The sequence below is a fragment of the Lithobates pipiens genome, unplaced genomic scaffold (assembly GCF_037356315.1).
Source record: "Lithobates pipiens isolate NorthernLeopardFrog02 unplaced genomic scaffold, aLitPip1_a1.2 Scaffold_1, whole genome shotgun sequence".
NCBI lineage: Eukaryota > Metazoa > Chordata > Amphibia > Anura > Ranidae > Lithobates > Lithobates pipiens.
The window spans coordinates 213687320-213702949 of record NW_027507685.1 but is presented as its reverse complement, the minus strand read 5'-3'; the positions used below and the strand labels follow the sequence as shown (position 1 = coordinate 213702949).

At 46.9% G+C, this 15630-nt stretch overlaps 1 protein-coding gene across 1 annotated transcript in view; it reads right to left on the bottom strand.

The window, feature by feature from the left end:
- LOC143982918 (cytochrome P450 2C16-like) overlaps positions 1–14743 on the bottom strand; it is an 87139-nt gene extending 72396 nt beyond the window's left edge. Inside the window, exon 1 of the mRNA XM_077482053.1 lies at positions 14509–14743. Within this exon, the coding sequence (XP_077338179.1) occupies positions 14509–14727 (219 nt within the window). The 5' untranslated portion in view covers positions 14728–14743. The remainder of the gene's footprint in view (positions 1–14508) is intronic.
- Between the last annotated feature and the right edge of the window lie 887 nt (positions 14744–15630).

Here is a 15630-nt window from a genome sequence, read left to right as displayed (position 1 = left end):
CATCAATCGATATTAATATCATTGGGGGCTTATCTTGTTTTTCATTCCCCATGAGTAGCAAGGTTCTTAAGCTGTTGTCCCTCCCCTCTCTACCCGGCACGAATCCTACTTGATCCTCATTTATTAATTCCGGCATAAGGTTTTTTAATCTTGTTGCTAAAATCTTCGCATATCATTTTGTATCAACGTTTAATAACGCTATGGGCCGGTAATTAGAGAAAATAGATTTATCCTTTCTGGGTTTCGGTATAAGAGTTATATTTGCTAGCAGAGACACTTTCCTTATTTCCTCATTCTCCCCTATTTTATTTAGGTATTTACATAATTCTGGCGCTAATTGATCTTTAAATTTCTTGTAATACTTGATTGAGAAACCATCTGGGCCCAGACCTTTCCCACTAGAGGTTTCCTTTAAGGCTTTATAGATTTCATCTAAAGTAATTGGCTCATCTAGTCACTCGGCGCTTAGTGATGATATTTTTGGTAACTTTGTTTCATCTAGGTATTTTTGTATTTTAACTTTTCTCATCTGTTTTTCTTCTCCTGTCTCAGTATTTCTGATTGAATATAGTGCACTGTAATATGATCTAAAGGCATTAGCTATCTCAGATGTTCTATATTTCATTTCCCTGTGCTCATGTTAGATCTTTTCAATATAATTTAAGGTTTTTTTTTTCCCTTGAGATCCTTGCTAGGTGTTTCCCCGGCTTATTTCCCCATATATATCTTTCTTTAGCTACCTTCTTAAATACTTTTCTGGTCTCTTGTTCCATCATGTCGTTTAGTTGTCCTCGCTTTATAAAGATCTCCTTTTGTATATTTCTATCCAAATATCTCTTATGATTTTGCTCTAACTCATATATTTCTTTTTTTATATTATTTATTTTCTGTTCTCCCTCCGTTTTTTTCCCACCTCCAATGGAAATTAATTTTCCCCGTATCAGGGCATTGTGGTCCTCCCAGAGTGTTGCTTTGGACACATCTATTGTATTATTAGTTTTAAAGTATTGTTCAATCTCAGTTTTTATAAATTTCTCTACTTCACCATCCTCTATTAGGGCCTCATTGAGTCTCCAGGTGCCTTTTCTACACTCCATTTCCCCCATTCTGATTTTAACTATCACTGGCGCGTGGTCCGAGGAAGTGATAATTCCGATCTCCACCTCAACCACATTTTCCAGTGTTTCGTGGTCCACGAAGATGTAGTCCAGTCTTGCATACATGTCATGTACCACAGAATAATATGTATAGTCCTTTTTTTTCAAATTACTTATTCTCCATATATCCAGCAATTGTTGTGTATACATTTTTTTTATATTCTTTGTTGTTTATTTTCTTGAGACGTATTATCTAGATCAGTATTCATTGAAAAATTGAGGTCTCCTGCCAAAACCACTTGTCCCTCGTTAAATTCTGCTAAAGCTGTCAAAATCCTGTTTAGGTATTTTTTGGGGCATTTATTAGGGCAGTAGACATTAAGTAAAGTATATATTTCCTTTGTAGAGTTCCTTTCAGGAACAGGTACCTCCCATCTGGATCCACCTTCCTCTCCTCAACTACAAAGTTCAAATTTTTTGATATTCCAATTGCAACTCCTTTAGACCCTTTATTTGGGGAATCTGCATAGTACCACACTGCGTTCCGCACGTGTATTTAATCTAGTATTAGAATCAAGGGATATATGCGTCTCCTGCAAGAAAACGATATCTGCAAAATATCTCTCTACTTCTTTTAGTATAATATATATTTTTTTGGGAGAATTCAATCCTCTTACATTATATGTTATAAACGTAATATCTACCATTCAGTAATTTATGAAAATGGCCTATTTCAATTAGGGGATTTGAGTCAACAGATTTTCCCTCTTTACCTACCCACCCCCCTCTCCTCCCTCCTCCCTCATTTGATGTAAACCTGACCCTATGGTCTGGAGCATCTTACCTGGGACCGCCTTATCCCTCTGCTCCTTTTGTCCTGAGGTGGCATTCTGTTTGGACATGTCCCAGACCATCTTACTTGTAAGATGGTCTCCCCACCTACCAGGAATACCAGGCCCTGCCTGCCAGCTTTTACATTATTTTCTTAGAATGCCCTCAGAAAAAAAAAACATACACCCCTCCCGCCCCTCCTCTCCCACCCCCCCCCCCATCCCTTGTCGCAGTACCTTAGTTTCCCTCTGGGGAGAGGGGGGAGAGAACGAAGGAGAAAAAAAAGGGGGGGGGGAGAAGTAGGGGGTCACTTCCCCCAAATCTCCCTACCCCCCATAGTCTCCTTCCTCTCCCCTCCCCCTCCCCAATTATATGAAGGTCTTCCCAGGCCAATATAAACGCATATATCCTGTATCTTTGGCATGGGAATATCAAGTTTTTAAAAAAAAATCCTCAGTGTCTTCTATAAATCTCAGTCTTGCCGTGGAACCGTTCTTTCTGCCAATTAAACATGCGGGGAAACCCCAATTATACTGGATTCCGTTTTCTGTCAGAATTGCTAATAAAGGTTTTAAAGCTCTTCTTCTCCTTAACGTTTCTTGGGATAAGTCCTGAAATATCTGGATACCCCTTCCATCATATTCTATAGGTGCATTCGCTCTTATATTTCACCATATACAATTGTTATCCTCTTCTTCCTGAAATGGCACAATAATATCACGGGGCTTCTCTTGCGGAAGATCTTTTGGCTTTCTTAACCGGTGTACCCTCTCAATTTTTATTGGCTTTGTTATATCTTTATTCATCAACGGGTTACAAATCTTTTTTATTATTTCCGTTAGATCTTCTTGATGGGGCGATTCTGGGACCCCACGTATTCTTATATTTTTTCTTCTATCCTTATTTTCTTGATCCTCTATTTTATAGGCTTGTTCTTGCTGCACATTTTTAGGGATATAATTTCTAATTCTAATTTCCCAATAATATTACTGTTATTTTCAATTTTTTTTCCACCTTTTCTGCACGTTCCAAAGTATGGCCGAGATTTTTGTTAAATTTTTCCATTTCAGTTTTCAGAGATTTTTCAAAGGCGGCAAACATAGATATTATTTCCTTTTTGGTTGGCAGGGATGGGGGGCAGTCTTGCTGAGTCTGTGTCCCTTCTGTTTCATACTCTAATTCTAAAAGTTGTTCCATATCAACCTCTAGTATTGTTTCCTTCTCCTGTATAGATTTGTTTTGCCCTTGTTGTCTTTTTTCTCTTTATCCTTCTTATCCTTCTCTTTTTTATCTTTATCTTTATTTTCAGCTTGAGTGCTTCTAGTATTTTGCTGTTTTTCTGTCAGTTGTTTCTCACTCATTCCTGTTTGCGTGACATATTTATTCATTGGACCGGGACTTGTGACTAAGCTCAGGCGGGGCGATTTGGGGGTTGATCCCATCTTTGCTGTCTTTCCCTTCATTTGTCTGGGCAAAGTTGCTCTATAATATTTATCCGTATAGTTATTTCAGTAAGTATATTTATCGCATGTGCGCTGCTCCTTGCTATATCTTCTTTATAGGCTGCTATTTTGTTCTGCTGCTATGAGTCCTCCTAGCTTATGATTTATTGTGTAGTACTTCTATACTATAGAGACTCACAGGGGCTTCTCAGATAAGGTATTATATATGCATTTCAAGCCCTAAGCGAAATGCCTTTTTACCAGTTCTTACAACAGTCTTTAAATCGTCTGGGATCACTTAGTGAATCTCATAGTATTGTTATAACACATCAGTGAATGATATACATCTGTAGTCCCAGTAGAGGCAAGTTAGGGCCCACAAACAAAAATCAGTATGAGGGAGTAAAACAGGTATAGCACATATGACGCTACTAATGTATCAAATACAACTTCCCACGCAATAACTTCTCTTGTCAAATTTCATTTGTTGATAATGCGACATATAATTCCCCTCAAAAGTTTTTTTTTAAAGCAGTATAATTCTGAGTCGCTTGCTAATTCATCTAAACCAGGTAGAAGGAGACGAGACAAGCAACATTTTCCACCAATTACCGCGGTCCCCATTATCAGCCGTCCGCCACTAGAAAATAAAAAAGATGTTGCTGCTAATTTTCTTTTTTTCTTTCTTTATATAAATTACCGTGAATTATCTCAATAGCCTAGAGCATGTCCCACAATTTAGACCAGCAATATTAGATTGTGCTTATCCTTTCCATTTCGCTTGCCTTTTTAAGTCCAAGTTAACATCACAGGGGAAGGTCTATACTGCTGGTATACAGCAGTGAGCAGCAGCTATACAAGATACCCCCGATATATTATGTAGTAAATGTAGTAAAAAGCCCCAGGTAAACAGTTTCAGGGCATCAAGGAAATAGATGTACAACAGGAGGAAGTCACATCGTAGACTTTCTGCTGGGCATCCCCTCAGCTCTCCCTGCAAACCGGGGAACGTCCACAGCCTAGGTTTGCCTTTTCTCCTACACAGAACAGCCACCGGCAGCTCCCATTCAGCAGACTAGCTGCACTGGCTGCACTTCTTCCTGTTGGACAGCAGAGGGCACCTGGAACCACCGGCTAGACGGTCTCTCTCACATGAACTACACACAGGAACACCGTGGCCCGTCGCTGGAAACCTCCAAGAGCCACCCCCCCCTCCAATCAGCTGCCAAGGCACACTCCAGAAGACAGCACCCGGCCACAGCGATGTCCTGCAGCCGCACTCAGCACTCAGTGACATCCAGAAGCGAGGAGGTATAAAGGGAGGGATGGGAGCAGGAGCACCATGCCGGGATCAGAACGACATGAGCGGGCTCTGAGTCATATTAGCCAACGCAGCTGGGAGCAGAGACCTGGCGTTCACCTGGCCGTGTTAGGTGGAGACATGCTCCATTACTAGACTCCTCCCTCAACCACTGATCCTTGATTTCTGTCTTGAGAGGTTTGTTTAATTGGGTGTGACATTCAAAACCTAAGGACATATTTAGGAAATACCCTTTGCTACCTTTAAGCAAAAGTCACAATGCGGTCACTGCAACATGTTATATTGTGACTCAACAAACTATAGGTGGAATACATTAATTATATAAACCAGCCTTTCTCAATATTATTACCCCAGTAGCAACCTTGATATAAATCTCAGATTTCCGGGAACGCCTGATAAGATTAATCCAGCAGGGGGCATTGTGAAAATGCCCCTTACGATAGTGGTCAGTAGTGATGGACGAACTTCCGACGGGACGTTTCGCGAACGCGAAACGCGAACGGACACAAACGTTCGCGAAAACGACCGTTCGCCGCGGGCTCCATTGACTTCAATGGGAGGCGAATTTCGCAAACCTTTAGGTCGAATTTGCGGCCACGGGGTAATTATTAGGGGGTAGCACGTAGTCCCACCACCTGGACAATAGCATAATACATGTATGAGGTGAATTTGGGATCGATAACTACAAGCATTTTTTTTTTATTTGGGAAATTGTTCTGACAATTCAGGACTATGGAGCTAATGAAGGCAATGGAGGAGAGGGAAGGTCAGGGACCAGGGTAGGCAAACAAGAGGGTGCAGGAGATACAGAGCACTGACAGCAGCACCGTAATACAGAGCACTGACATCAGCACCGTGACATACAGCGCTGACAGCAGCTCCGTGACATACAGCGCTGACAGCAGCTCCGTGACATACAGCGCTGACAGCAGCTCCGTGACATACAGCGCTGACAGCAGCTCCGTGACATACAGCGCTGACAGCAGCTCCGTGACATACAGCGCTGACAGCAGCACCGTGACATACAGCGCTGACAGCAGCTCCGTGACATACAGCGCTGACAGCAGCTCCGTGACATACAGCGCTGACAGCAGCTCCGTGACATACAGCACTGACAGCAGCTCCGTGACATACAGCGCTGACAGCAGCTCCGTGACATACAGCGCTGACAGCAGCACCGTGACATACAGCGCTGACAGCAGCTCCGTGACATACAGCGCTGACAGCAGCTCCGTGACATACAGCGCTGACAGCAGCTCCGTGACATACAGCGCTGACAGCAGCTCCGTGACATACAGCGCTGACAGCAGCTCCGTGACATACAGCGCTGACAGCAGCACCGTGACATACAGCGCTGACAGCAGCTCCGTGACATACAGCGCTGACAGCAGCTCCGTGACATACAGCGCTGACAGCAGCTCCGTGACATACAGCACTGACAGCAGCTCCGTGACATACAGCGCTGACAGCAGCTCCGTGACATACAGCGCTGACAGCAGCACCGTGACATACAGCGCTGACAGCAGCTCCGTGACATACAGCGCTGACAGCAGCTCCGTGACATACAGCGCTGACAGCAGCTCCGTGACATACAGCGCTGACAGCAGCTCCGTGACATACAGCGCTGACAGCAGCTCCGTGACATACAGCGCTGACAGCAGCTCCGTGACATACAGCGCTGACAGCAGCTCCGTGACATACAGCGCTGACAGCAGCACCGTGACATACAGCGCTGACAGCAGCTCCGTGACATACAGCGCTGACAGCAGCTCCGTGACATACAGCGCTGACAGCAGCACCGTGACATACAGCGCTGACAGCAGCTCCGTGACATACAGCGCTGACAGCAGCTCCGTGACATACAGCGCTGACAGCAGCTCCGTGACATACAGCGCTGACAGCAGCTCCGTGACATACAGCGCTGACAGCAGCTCCGTGACATACAGCGCTGACAGCAGCTCCGTGACATACAGCGCTGACAGCAGCTCCGTGACATACAGCGCTGACAGCAGCTCCGTGACATACAGCGCTGACAGCAGCTCCGTGACATACAGCGCTGACAGCAGCTCCGTGACATACAGCGCTGACAGCAGCTCCGTGACATACAGCGCTGACAGCAGCTCCGTGACATACAGCGCTGACAGCAGCTCCGTGACATACAGCGCTGACAGCAGCTCCGTGACATACAGCGCTGACAGCAGCACCGTAAGCAGCCCCAGGAGGAAGTCAGCACAGCACAGGGATGGTGTGATCCCCTCATAATAAGAACCCCCAGGAGGAAGTCAGCACAGCACAGGGATGGTGGGAGCCCCTCATAATAAGAACACCCAGGAGGAAGTCAGCACAGCACAGGGATGGTGGGAACCCCTCATAATAAGCAGCCCCAGTAGAAATATGACACCGCTCAACCTCTTCAAAGAGGAGGGTAGGGGCATATAGTACGGTGTGCTTTTTTGGGTCAGGGAAGTGAGCCAAATGAATTAAGAAGGTCTGTGTGCTTGATTCCAAAAATTGTTTATAGACATATACATGGTCTACTGATCACATGTGTTGAATTCCTCCGAGATCCATGCCTCATTCATTTTTAGAAATGTGAGGTAGTTAACACTGTGGTGAGCTAGGCGAGTACGCTTATCGGTCACAATCCCCCCTGCTGCGCTGAACGTCCTTTCGGACAGGACACTGGATGAGGGGCAAGCCAACAGTTCGATTGCAAATTGGGCAAGCTCTGGCCAGAGGTCAAGCCTGCCCACCCAGTAGTCTAGGGGTTCATCACTCCTCAGAGCGTCCACATCGGCCGTTAACCCAATGTAGTCGGACACCTGACGGTCTAGGCGTTCCCTGATGCTGGATCCGGATGACACCTGTCGATGGGTCGGCTGAAAGAATGACCTCATATCCGAAGTCACCAACACATCTTCAAACCGGCCTCTTCTTGCAGGCGCTGTTGGATTGGTACCCGCAAATCCTTCTCTGGGAGTGGGAATTGCTCCTCTGCCAGCGCACGCAAAAGCAGAATGCAGCATTTCTCGAAGCAAGGCCTGGAAGTGCTGCATTCTGACAGCCCTCTGCGACGGCGGTAACATTTCCGCCATTTTGTGTTTGTACCGGGGGTCTAAGTACGTTGCCACCCAGTACTGGTCCTTGACCCTCATGCTTTTTATACGGGGGTCCCTATTAAAACACTGGAGCATGAAGGCCCCCATTTGCACTAAAGTGGAAGCGGTGTGGTGGCCTGGCTCCTGCTCATCATCCAGGATAATGTCGTCCTCTTCATTCTCCTCTCCCCATCCTCGCACAACAGGGATCCCAGAAAGGTTTAAAGCATGCTCTTCTTGCTCCTGCTCATCCGCCCCGGCACCATCCTCCTCTGACTCCTCATCAGACTCCTGTTGTTGACTTGTCTCAGATAGAGTAGCCCCCCCTGGGAATTCATCCAGCATTGCGACTTCCTCATCTTCCCGCTCCTGCTCCTCCACAGCCTGATCAATGACACGACGCAATGCACGCTCCAGAAAGAAGGCATAAGGTACCATGTCACTGATGGCGCCATGGCTGCGACTGACCAGTTTGGTGATCTCCTCAAATGGCCGCAGAAGTCTGCATGTGTCGCGCATGAGCAGCCACTGGCGCGGTGAAAAAAAACCCAGCTCCCCAGAACCGTTTCTTTCGCAGAGTTCATACAGGTAGACGTTAACTGCACGTTTCTGCTGGAGCAGCCTATCAAGCATATAGAAGGTTGAGTTCCATCGCGTCGGGCAATCGCAAATAAGACGTCTGACCGGCAGATGGTGTCGCCGCTGAATGTCAGCAAGGCGAGCCATGGCCGTGTAAGATCTTCTGAAATGGGCCGAGATTTTCCTTGCCTGCCGCAAGATGTCCTGGACCCCAGGGTATTTGACAAGGAATCGCTGCACGACCAAGTTTAAGACGTGTGCCATGCACGGCACGTGCGTGATTTTGCCCTGTTTCAATGCGCTAAGCAGATTGGCACCGTTGTCACACACCACTTTACCAACTGTCAAATTGAGCGGTGTTAGCCACTCATCTGCCTGTGAACGCAAAGCTGAAAGGAGTGCCGGGCCAGTGTGGCTCTTTGCTTCCAGGCACAACAGACGCAGCACGGCATGGCAACGTCTCACCTGGCATGTGGAATAGGTTCTGGGGAGCTTGGGCGGTGCAGTGGAAGAGACGCTAGCAGCGGAAAAGGAGGAGGCAGCTGAGGAGGAGAGGGAGGAGGATGGAGTAGGAGGAGGAGAAGAAGAGTCAGGCCTGCATGCAATCCGTGGCGGTAAAACCAAATCTACACGGGTGCCACGGGTTACATGCTTGACGGCCGTCAGAAGGTTCACCCAGTGGGCAGTAAAACTGATATACCTTCCCTGCCCGTGTTTGCTAGACCACGTGTCTGTGGTCAGATGTATCTTGGCACCGACACTGTGTGCCAGAGATACATTCACTTGCCGCTGAACATGGCCATATAGCTCTGGGATGCCCTTCTCTGAGAAATACTTCCTTCCTGGGACCTTCCATTGTGGTGTTCCAATGGCCACAAATTTGCGAAAGGCCTCCGAGTCCACCAGTTTATATGGCAGTAGTTGGCGGGCTATGAGTTCTGACAAGCCAGCCGCCAACCGTTGGGCAAGAGGGTTATCCGGCGTCATCATTTTTTTACGCTCAAACATTAGGCCCACGGAAGCCTGCCTTTTTGCAGAAAAATGTGAGCTTGGCGTGATGGAAGGTGGAGTGGAGGACAATTGTGAGGAGAGAGGAGAAGGAGAAGTAGAAGACGAGGCTGGACGGTGAGAGCCTGCAGTGTGGCTTTGTGTGTTCCGTTGCTCCCACTGGGCTCGGTGATGGCTGCTCATGTGCCTTCTTAAGGCGGTCGTCCCTAGGTGAGTATTGGGCTTACCGCGACTAACGCGTTGACTGCAAAGATTGCAGATGGCAACGCTATTGTCAGCAGCGGACACGTTAAAAAAAGCCCACACTGCGGAGCCATGTGCCGGTGTCCTGGGAGCGCCAGATGTGACCGTACATGGTCGATGACTCGCTCCTGATACATTTGCAGTCTGCTTTGTCCCTGCTGTGCAATGTAAGTCATTGCTGCTTCTCCTCCCTATCTGCTGGTCCATATCTCCCTCTGAACTCCCCTCCTCTTCCTCTCTTGTGGGCACCCACGTGACATCACTAGACACGTCATCATCAACGTCACCTTCCCCACCGCTATAAGTAGAGTAGGCAGCAACACCGGGGACCAACCTCCTCCTTGGGCTGATCTGGGTACTGGCGTCAGACTGCTGAGTAGCGCTTGTTGCTACCTCCTCTTCCTGATCCAATACCAAGAGTGGCTGCGCATCAGAAATGTCCTCTTGATATGGATCGGAAAATAATTCCAGTGACTCAAGCGGAAGGTATGTGGTGGTGGTGGTGGTGGTCGTGTTGTTGGTGGTAGTGTCTTTGGGGGTGCACATAGCAGAGAGTGAAGAAGAGGGTGCAGATCGAGAGGATGAGGAGGGTGCAGAAGAGTAAGGCTGAGCGAGCCACTCAACCAAGTCTGGTGCATCCTTTAAAGTAATTGAACGCACCTTCTGCAACTTCCCACTTTGGCTCAAGCCTGTTGCTCCTGCCCTACCCCTACCACCCCTGCGGAAGGGCCTGCCTCTTCCTCTGCATGTCATTTTTTAAATGACCCTGTGACAAAACTCTTAGTCCCTATACCGCTGAAGGACTGCTGCAGTATAGGTGAGCGGTCAGCAGTGGTGCACGTCAACCCTATCTATTGTGGACCTATAGCGGTCCTTACAGAACAGCAGACTGTACCGCACTCAAGCCTATGTACCGTAGCACCCTATACCAAGTTACCAGTCCTTATAAGAACTTTTGTGGACCAAGCAGGTTGTGTATTAGTGTTTAGCAGACTGTACGTCAGTCCCTATACCGCTGAAGGACTGCTGCAGTATAGGGCAGCGGTCAGCAGTGGTGCACGTCAACCCTATCTATTGTGGACCGATAGCGGTCCTTACAGAACAGCAGACTGTACCGCACTCAAGCCTATGTACCGTAGCACCCTATACCAAGTTACCAGTCCTTATAAGAACTTTTGTGGACCAAGCAGGTTGTGTATTAGTGTTTAGCAGACTGTACGTCAGTCCCTATACCGCTGAAGGACTGCTGCAGTATAGGGCAGCGGTCAGCAGTGGTGCACGTCAACCCTATCTATTGTGGACCGATAGCGGTCCTTACAGAACAGCAGACTGTACCGCACTCAAGCCTATGTACCGTAGCACCCTATACCAAGTTACCAGTCCTTATAAGAACTTTTGTGGAACAAGCAGGTTGTGTGTTAGTGATTAGCAGACTGTACGTCAGTCCCTATACCAATGAAGGACTGCTGCAGTATAGGGCAGCGGTCAGCAGTAGTGCACGGCAACCCTATGTATTGTGGACCGATAGCGGTCCTTACAGAACAGCAGACTGTACCGCACTCAAGCCTATGTACCGTAGCACCCTATACCAAGTTACCAGTCCTTATAAGAACTTTTGTGGACCAAGCAGGTTGTGTATTAGTGTTTAGCAGACTGTACGTCAGTCCCTATACCGCTGAAGGACTGCTGCAGTATAGGGCAGCGGTCAGCAGTGGTGCACGTCAACCCTATGTATTGTGGACCGATAGCGGTCCTTACAGAACAGCAGACTGTAACGCACTCAGGCCTATGTACCGTAGCACCCTATACCAAGTTACCAGTCCTTATAAGAACTTTTGTGGACCAAGCAGGTTGTGTGTTAGTGATTAGCAGACTGTACGTCAGTCCCTATACCAATGAAGGACTGCTGCAGTATAGGGCAGCGGTCAGCAGTAGTGCACGGCAACCCTATGTATTGTGGACCGATAGCGGTCCTTACAGAACAGCAGACTGTAACGCACTCAGGCCTATGTACCGTAGCACCCTATACCAAGTTACCAGTCCTTATAAAAACTTTTGTGGACCAAGCAGGTTGTGTGTTAGTGTTTAGCAGACTGTGCGTCAGTCCCTATACCGCTGAAGGACTGCTGCAGTATAGGGCAGCGGTCAGCAGTGGTGCACGTCAACCCTATCTATTGTGGACCGATAGCGGTCCTTACAGAACAGCAGACTGTACCGCACTCAAGCCTATGTACCGTAGCACCCTATACCAAGTTACCAGTCCTTATAAGAACTTTTGTGGACCAAGCAGGTTGTGTATTAGTGTTTAGCAGACTGTACGTCAGTCCCTATACCGCTGAAGGACTGCTGCAGTATAGGGCAGCGGTCAGCAGTGGTGCACGTCAACCCTATGTATTGTGGACCGATAGCGGTCCTTACAGAACAGCAGACTGTAACGCACTCAGGCCTATGTACCGTAGCACCCTATACCAAGTTACCAGTCCTTATAAGAACTTTTGTGGACCAAGCAGGTTGTGTGTTAGTGATTAGCAGACTGTACGTCAGTCCCTATACCAATGAAGGACTGCTGCAGTATAGGGCAGCGGTCAGCAGTAGTGCACGGCAACCCTATGTATTGTGGACCGATAGCGGTCCTTACAGAACAGCAGACTGTAACGCACTCAGGCCTATGTACCGTAGCACCCTATACCAAGTTACCAGTCCTTATAAAAACTTTTGTGGACCAAGCAGGTTGTGTGTTAGTGTTTAGCAGACTGTGCGTCAGTCCCTATACCGCTGAAGGACTGCTGCAGTATAGGGCAGCGGTCAGCAGTGGTGCACGTCAACCCTATCTATTGTGGACCGATAGCGGTCCTTACAGAACAGCAGACTGTACCGCACTCAAGCCTATGTACCGTAGCACCCTATACCAAGTTACCAGTCCTTATAAGAACTTTTGTGGACCAAGCAGGTTGTGTATTAGTGTTTAGCAGACTGTACGTCAGTCCCTATACCGCTGAAGGACTGCTGCAGTATAGGGCAGCGGTCAGCAGTGGTGCACGTCAACCCTATCTATTGTGGACCGATAGCGGTCCTTACAGAACAGCAGACTGTACCGCACTCAAGCCTATGTACCGTAGCACCCTATACCAAGTTACCAGTCCTTATAAGAACTTTTGTGGACCAAGCAGGTTGTGTATTAGTGTTTAGCAGACTGTACGTCAGTCCCTATACCGCTGAAGGACTGCTGCAGTATAGGGCAGCGGTCAGCAGTGGTGCACGTCAACCCTATCTATTGTGGACCGATAGCGGTCCTTACAGAACAGCAGACTGTACCGCACTCAAGCCTATGTACCGTAGCACCCTATACCAAGTTACCAGTCCTTATAAGAACTTTTGTGGAACAAGCAGGTTGTGTGTTAGTGATTAGCAGACTGTACGTCAGTCCCTATACCAATGAAGGACTGCTGCAGTATAGGGCAGCGGTCAGCAGTAGTGCACGGCAACCCTATGTATTGTGGACCGATAGCGGTCCTTACAGAACAGCAGACTGTACCGCACTCAAGCCTATGTACCGTAGCACCCTATACCAAGTTACCAGTCCTTATAAGAACTTTTGTGGACCAAGCAGGTTGTGTGTTAGTGATTAGCAGACTGTACGTCAGTCCCTATACCAATGAAGGACTGCTGCAGTATAGGGCAGCGGTCAGCAGTAGTGCACGGCAACCCTATGTATTGTGGACCGATAGCGGTCCTTACAGAACAGCAGACTGTACCGCACCCAAGCCTATGTACCGTAGCACCCTAGACAGACCAAGTTACCAGTCCTGATAAAGAGCTTTGTGGAACAAGTGAGTTGTGAATGATTAGCAGACTGCAGCAGAAGGGCAGCAGTCAAGTATAATATTCTTTCTATATTTGGAAGAAAGAATATTATACGTGTACAAGCCTATTACCGTACCACTGATACCAGTCCTGAAAAGAACCTTTGTGGAACTAATAGTAACAGCAAGTCTTTAAAATTATCCTCACTGCCTGACACACTGCTTCCTGCCTGTCCCTATACAAATTGGCAAAAAAGAGTAGGCTGGAACGATTAGCTGGAACAGCTCTTTTGTGGACCTGATAGTAACAGCTAATGATGATGATGATGATGATGATGAAGAAAGACTAATCTGGCTGAGCTGTCCCTAAAATAGCAGCATACAGCGCTCTGTCCCTTTATCTAAACTGACAAAAGAAACTCAGGCTGCTGACCTAACACCTATACCAGTCCTGAAAAGAACTTTTGTGTACCAAATAGCTAGCGTTTTCTCTGTCCCTACTCCACACAGGATCCTTTCCCTACAGTGACAGAAGAAAGAATGTAAAATGGCCACCGGATCGGGTGTATTTATAGGTTAGGGGGAATGTCCAAGTGTCCATGAGCTGTCATGTCTCAATTGGTTGTCCTGTAACACATGATAAACGTGTCACGAAAGGTTAAAGTTCTTGTATACATTAAACACGTAAGTCCGCCGGGGCGAACGACGGAAAAAGGCGTTCGAACCCGCGGACGGCGAAAGTCGGAAATTCGCCGCGAAACGACCGCCGGGCGAACCGTTCGGCCATCACTAGTGGTCAGTGCCCCCCCTCCTCCCATACAATGGTTGACAGCAAGTCACCCTTACAAACAGCTTAAAAGATGATAAATTCCATACTGTTGACTCTGCTAAAGGGTTGAAGGACTTGGAACTATACCGAGACCATCTAATGGGAGCTCAATCAGCTCAGCTCAAAGAACCCCTTGCAACCTCTTGAGGAACCCTAGGGTTTCACGGAGCCCTGGTTGAGAATGACTGATATAAGCTAATGCTTTCTACCTGACAAGCTAGTAACTGATACCTTTAATCAGCCTTGGACAAACTTACCTTATTGAGTGACTTGAAGACCTCTTTTCCATTTAGTTGCAGAATGTTCCCGATAATGGGCAACGGGGTGGGCCCCGGTGGCAGCCTACCTTTGTTTTGATGCTTTCTGGCATGTGTGATACTTAAGATCAGCAAAATCAAACAGGCAATTAATAACAGCGTGGTTGTACTAAAGATCTCCATGTAGGCACTATGCTCTTCTACAATGGAAGTAAACATATTTCAGTCTGCGACAGTCCTATTTATAAAGGGAACACCTTGGGAGGGATGAAATTGGCATTGAAATGGGTTACTCAAGAGCCATCTATTTGTTTGCATTGCCGACATTTCTTTGTCTACTGAAATCCAAATGCTTATATGGAATGTTGAGTGGCAAAAGGGTGACTCATTTATTTACAACTAATAGGATTAAAGAAAATTAACTTATATACCGTAATATTATATTGTAGTTGGATGACTGCCAAGACGACTACTTGCATTGTGGACTGGCTTATGTTTTAAGACCTTTTGAGGGATACTCCAGTCAAGCGTGAAAATACTAAATTTGAAACTATTTAAAGGGTAACTCTGCTTTCCTGGGGGAAAAATAGCATGTACAATTACTACATATTGTAATTCAATGCTATTAACAATTACCTTTCTTTTTCAATCTGCAGTGTTGTAAATATCTGTAAAATTCAATGCAGTATGGCAAACTGGAAGTGTTAAGGGGAACCCTTAATATCCATACCAGACCTGAAGGGCCTGGTATGGAATTTGGGGGGACCCCCCACAATTTTTTTTGAAATGTTGGTTCATGGTTCCCCTTAATATTCATACCAGACCCAATGGGCCTGGTAATGGACTGGGGGGATCCCATGCCATTTTTTTCAATGACTTATTTTATCTGTATTTTCGGGACTGACAATTCATTATAGCCGCGAGTACTTTTGAATTACTTTTTTCACTTTAGAAATGTCATTTTGTGCAGGGACTGTTAAAAACACTGGAAAAATTTGCCACTTTACAGTATAGACACCCCCCAGGTACGGGTTTTCACTTTAAGCATTATTAAAATCACTGCTCCCGAAAAAACAGCTGATTTTAAAACTTTTTTGCATTGATACATGTCCCCTGGGGCAG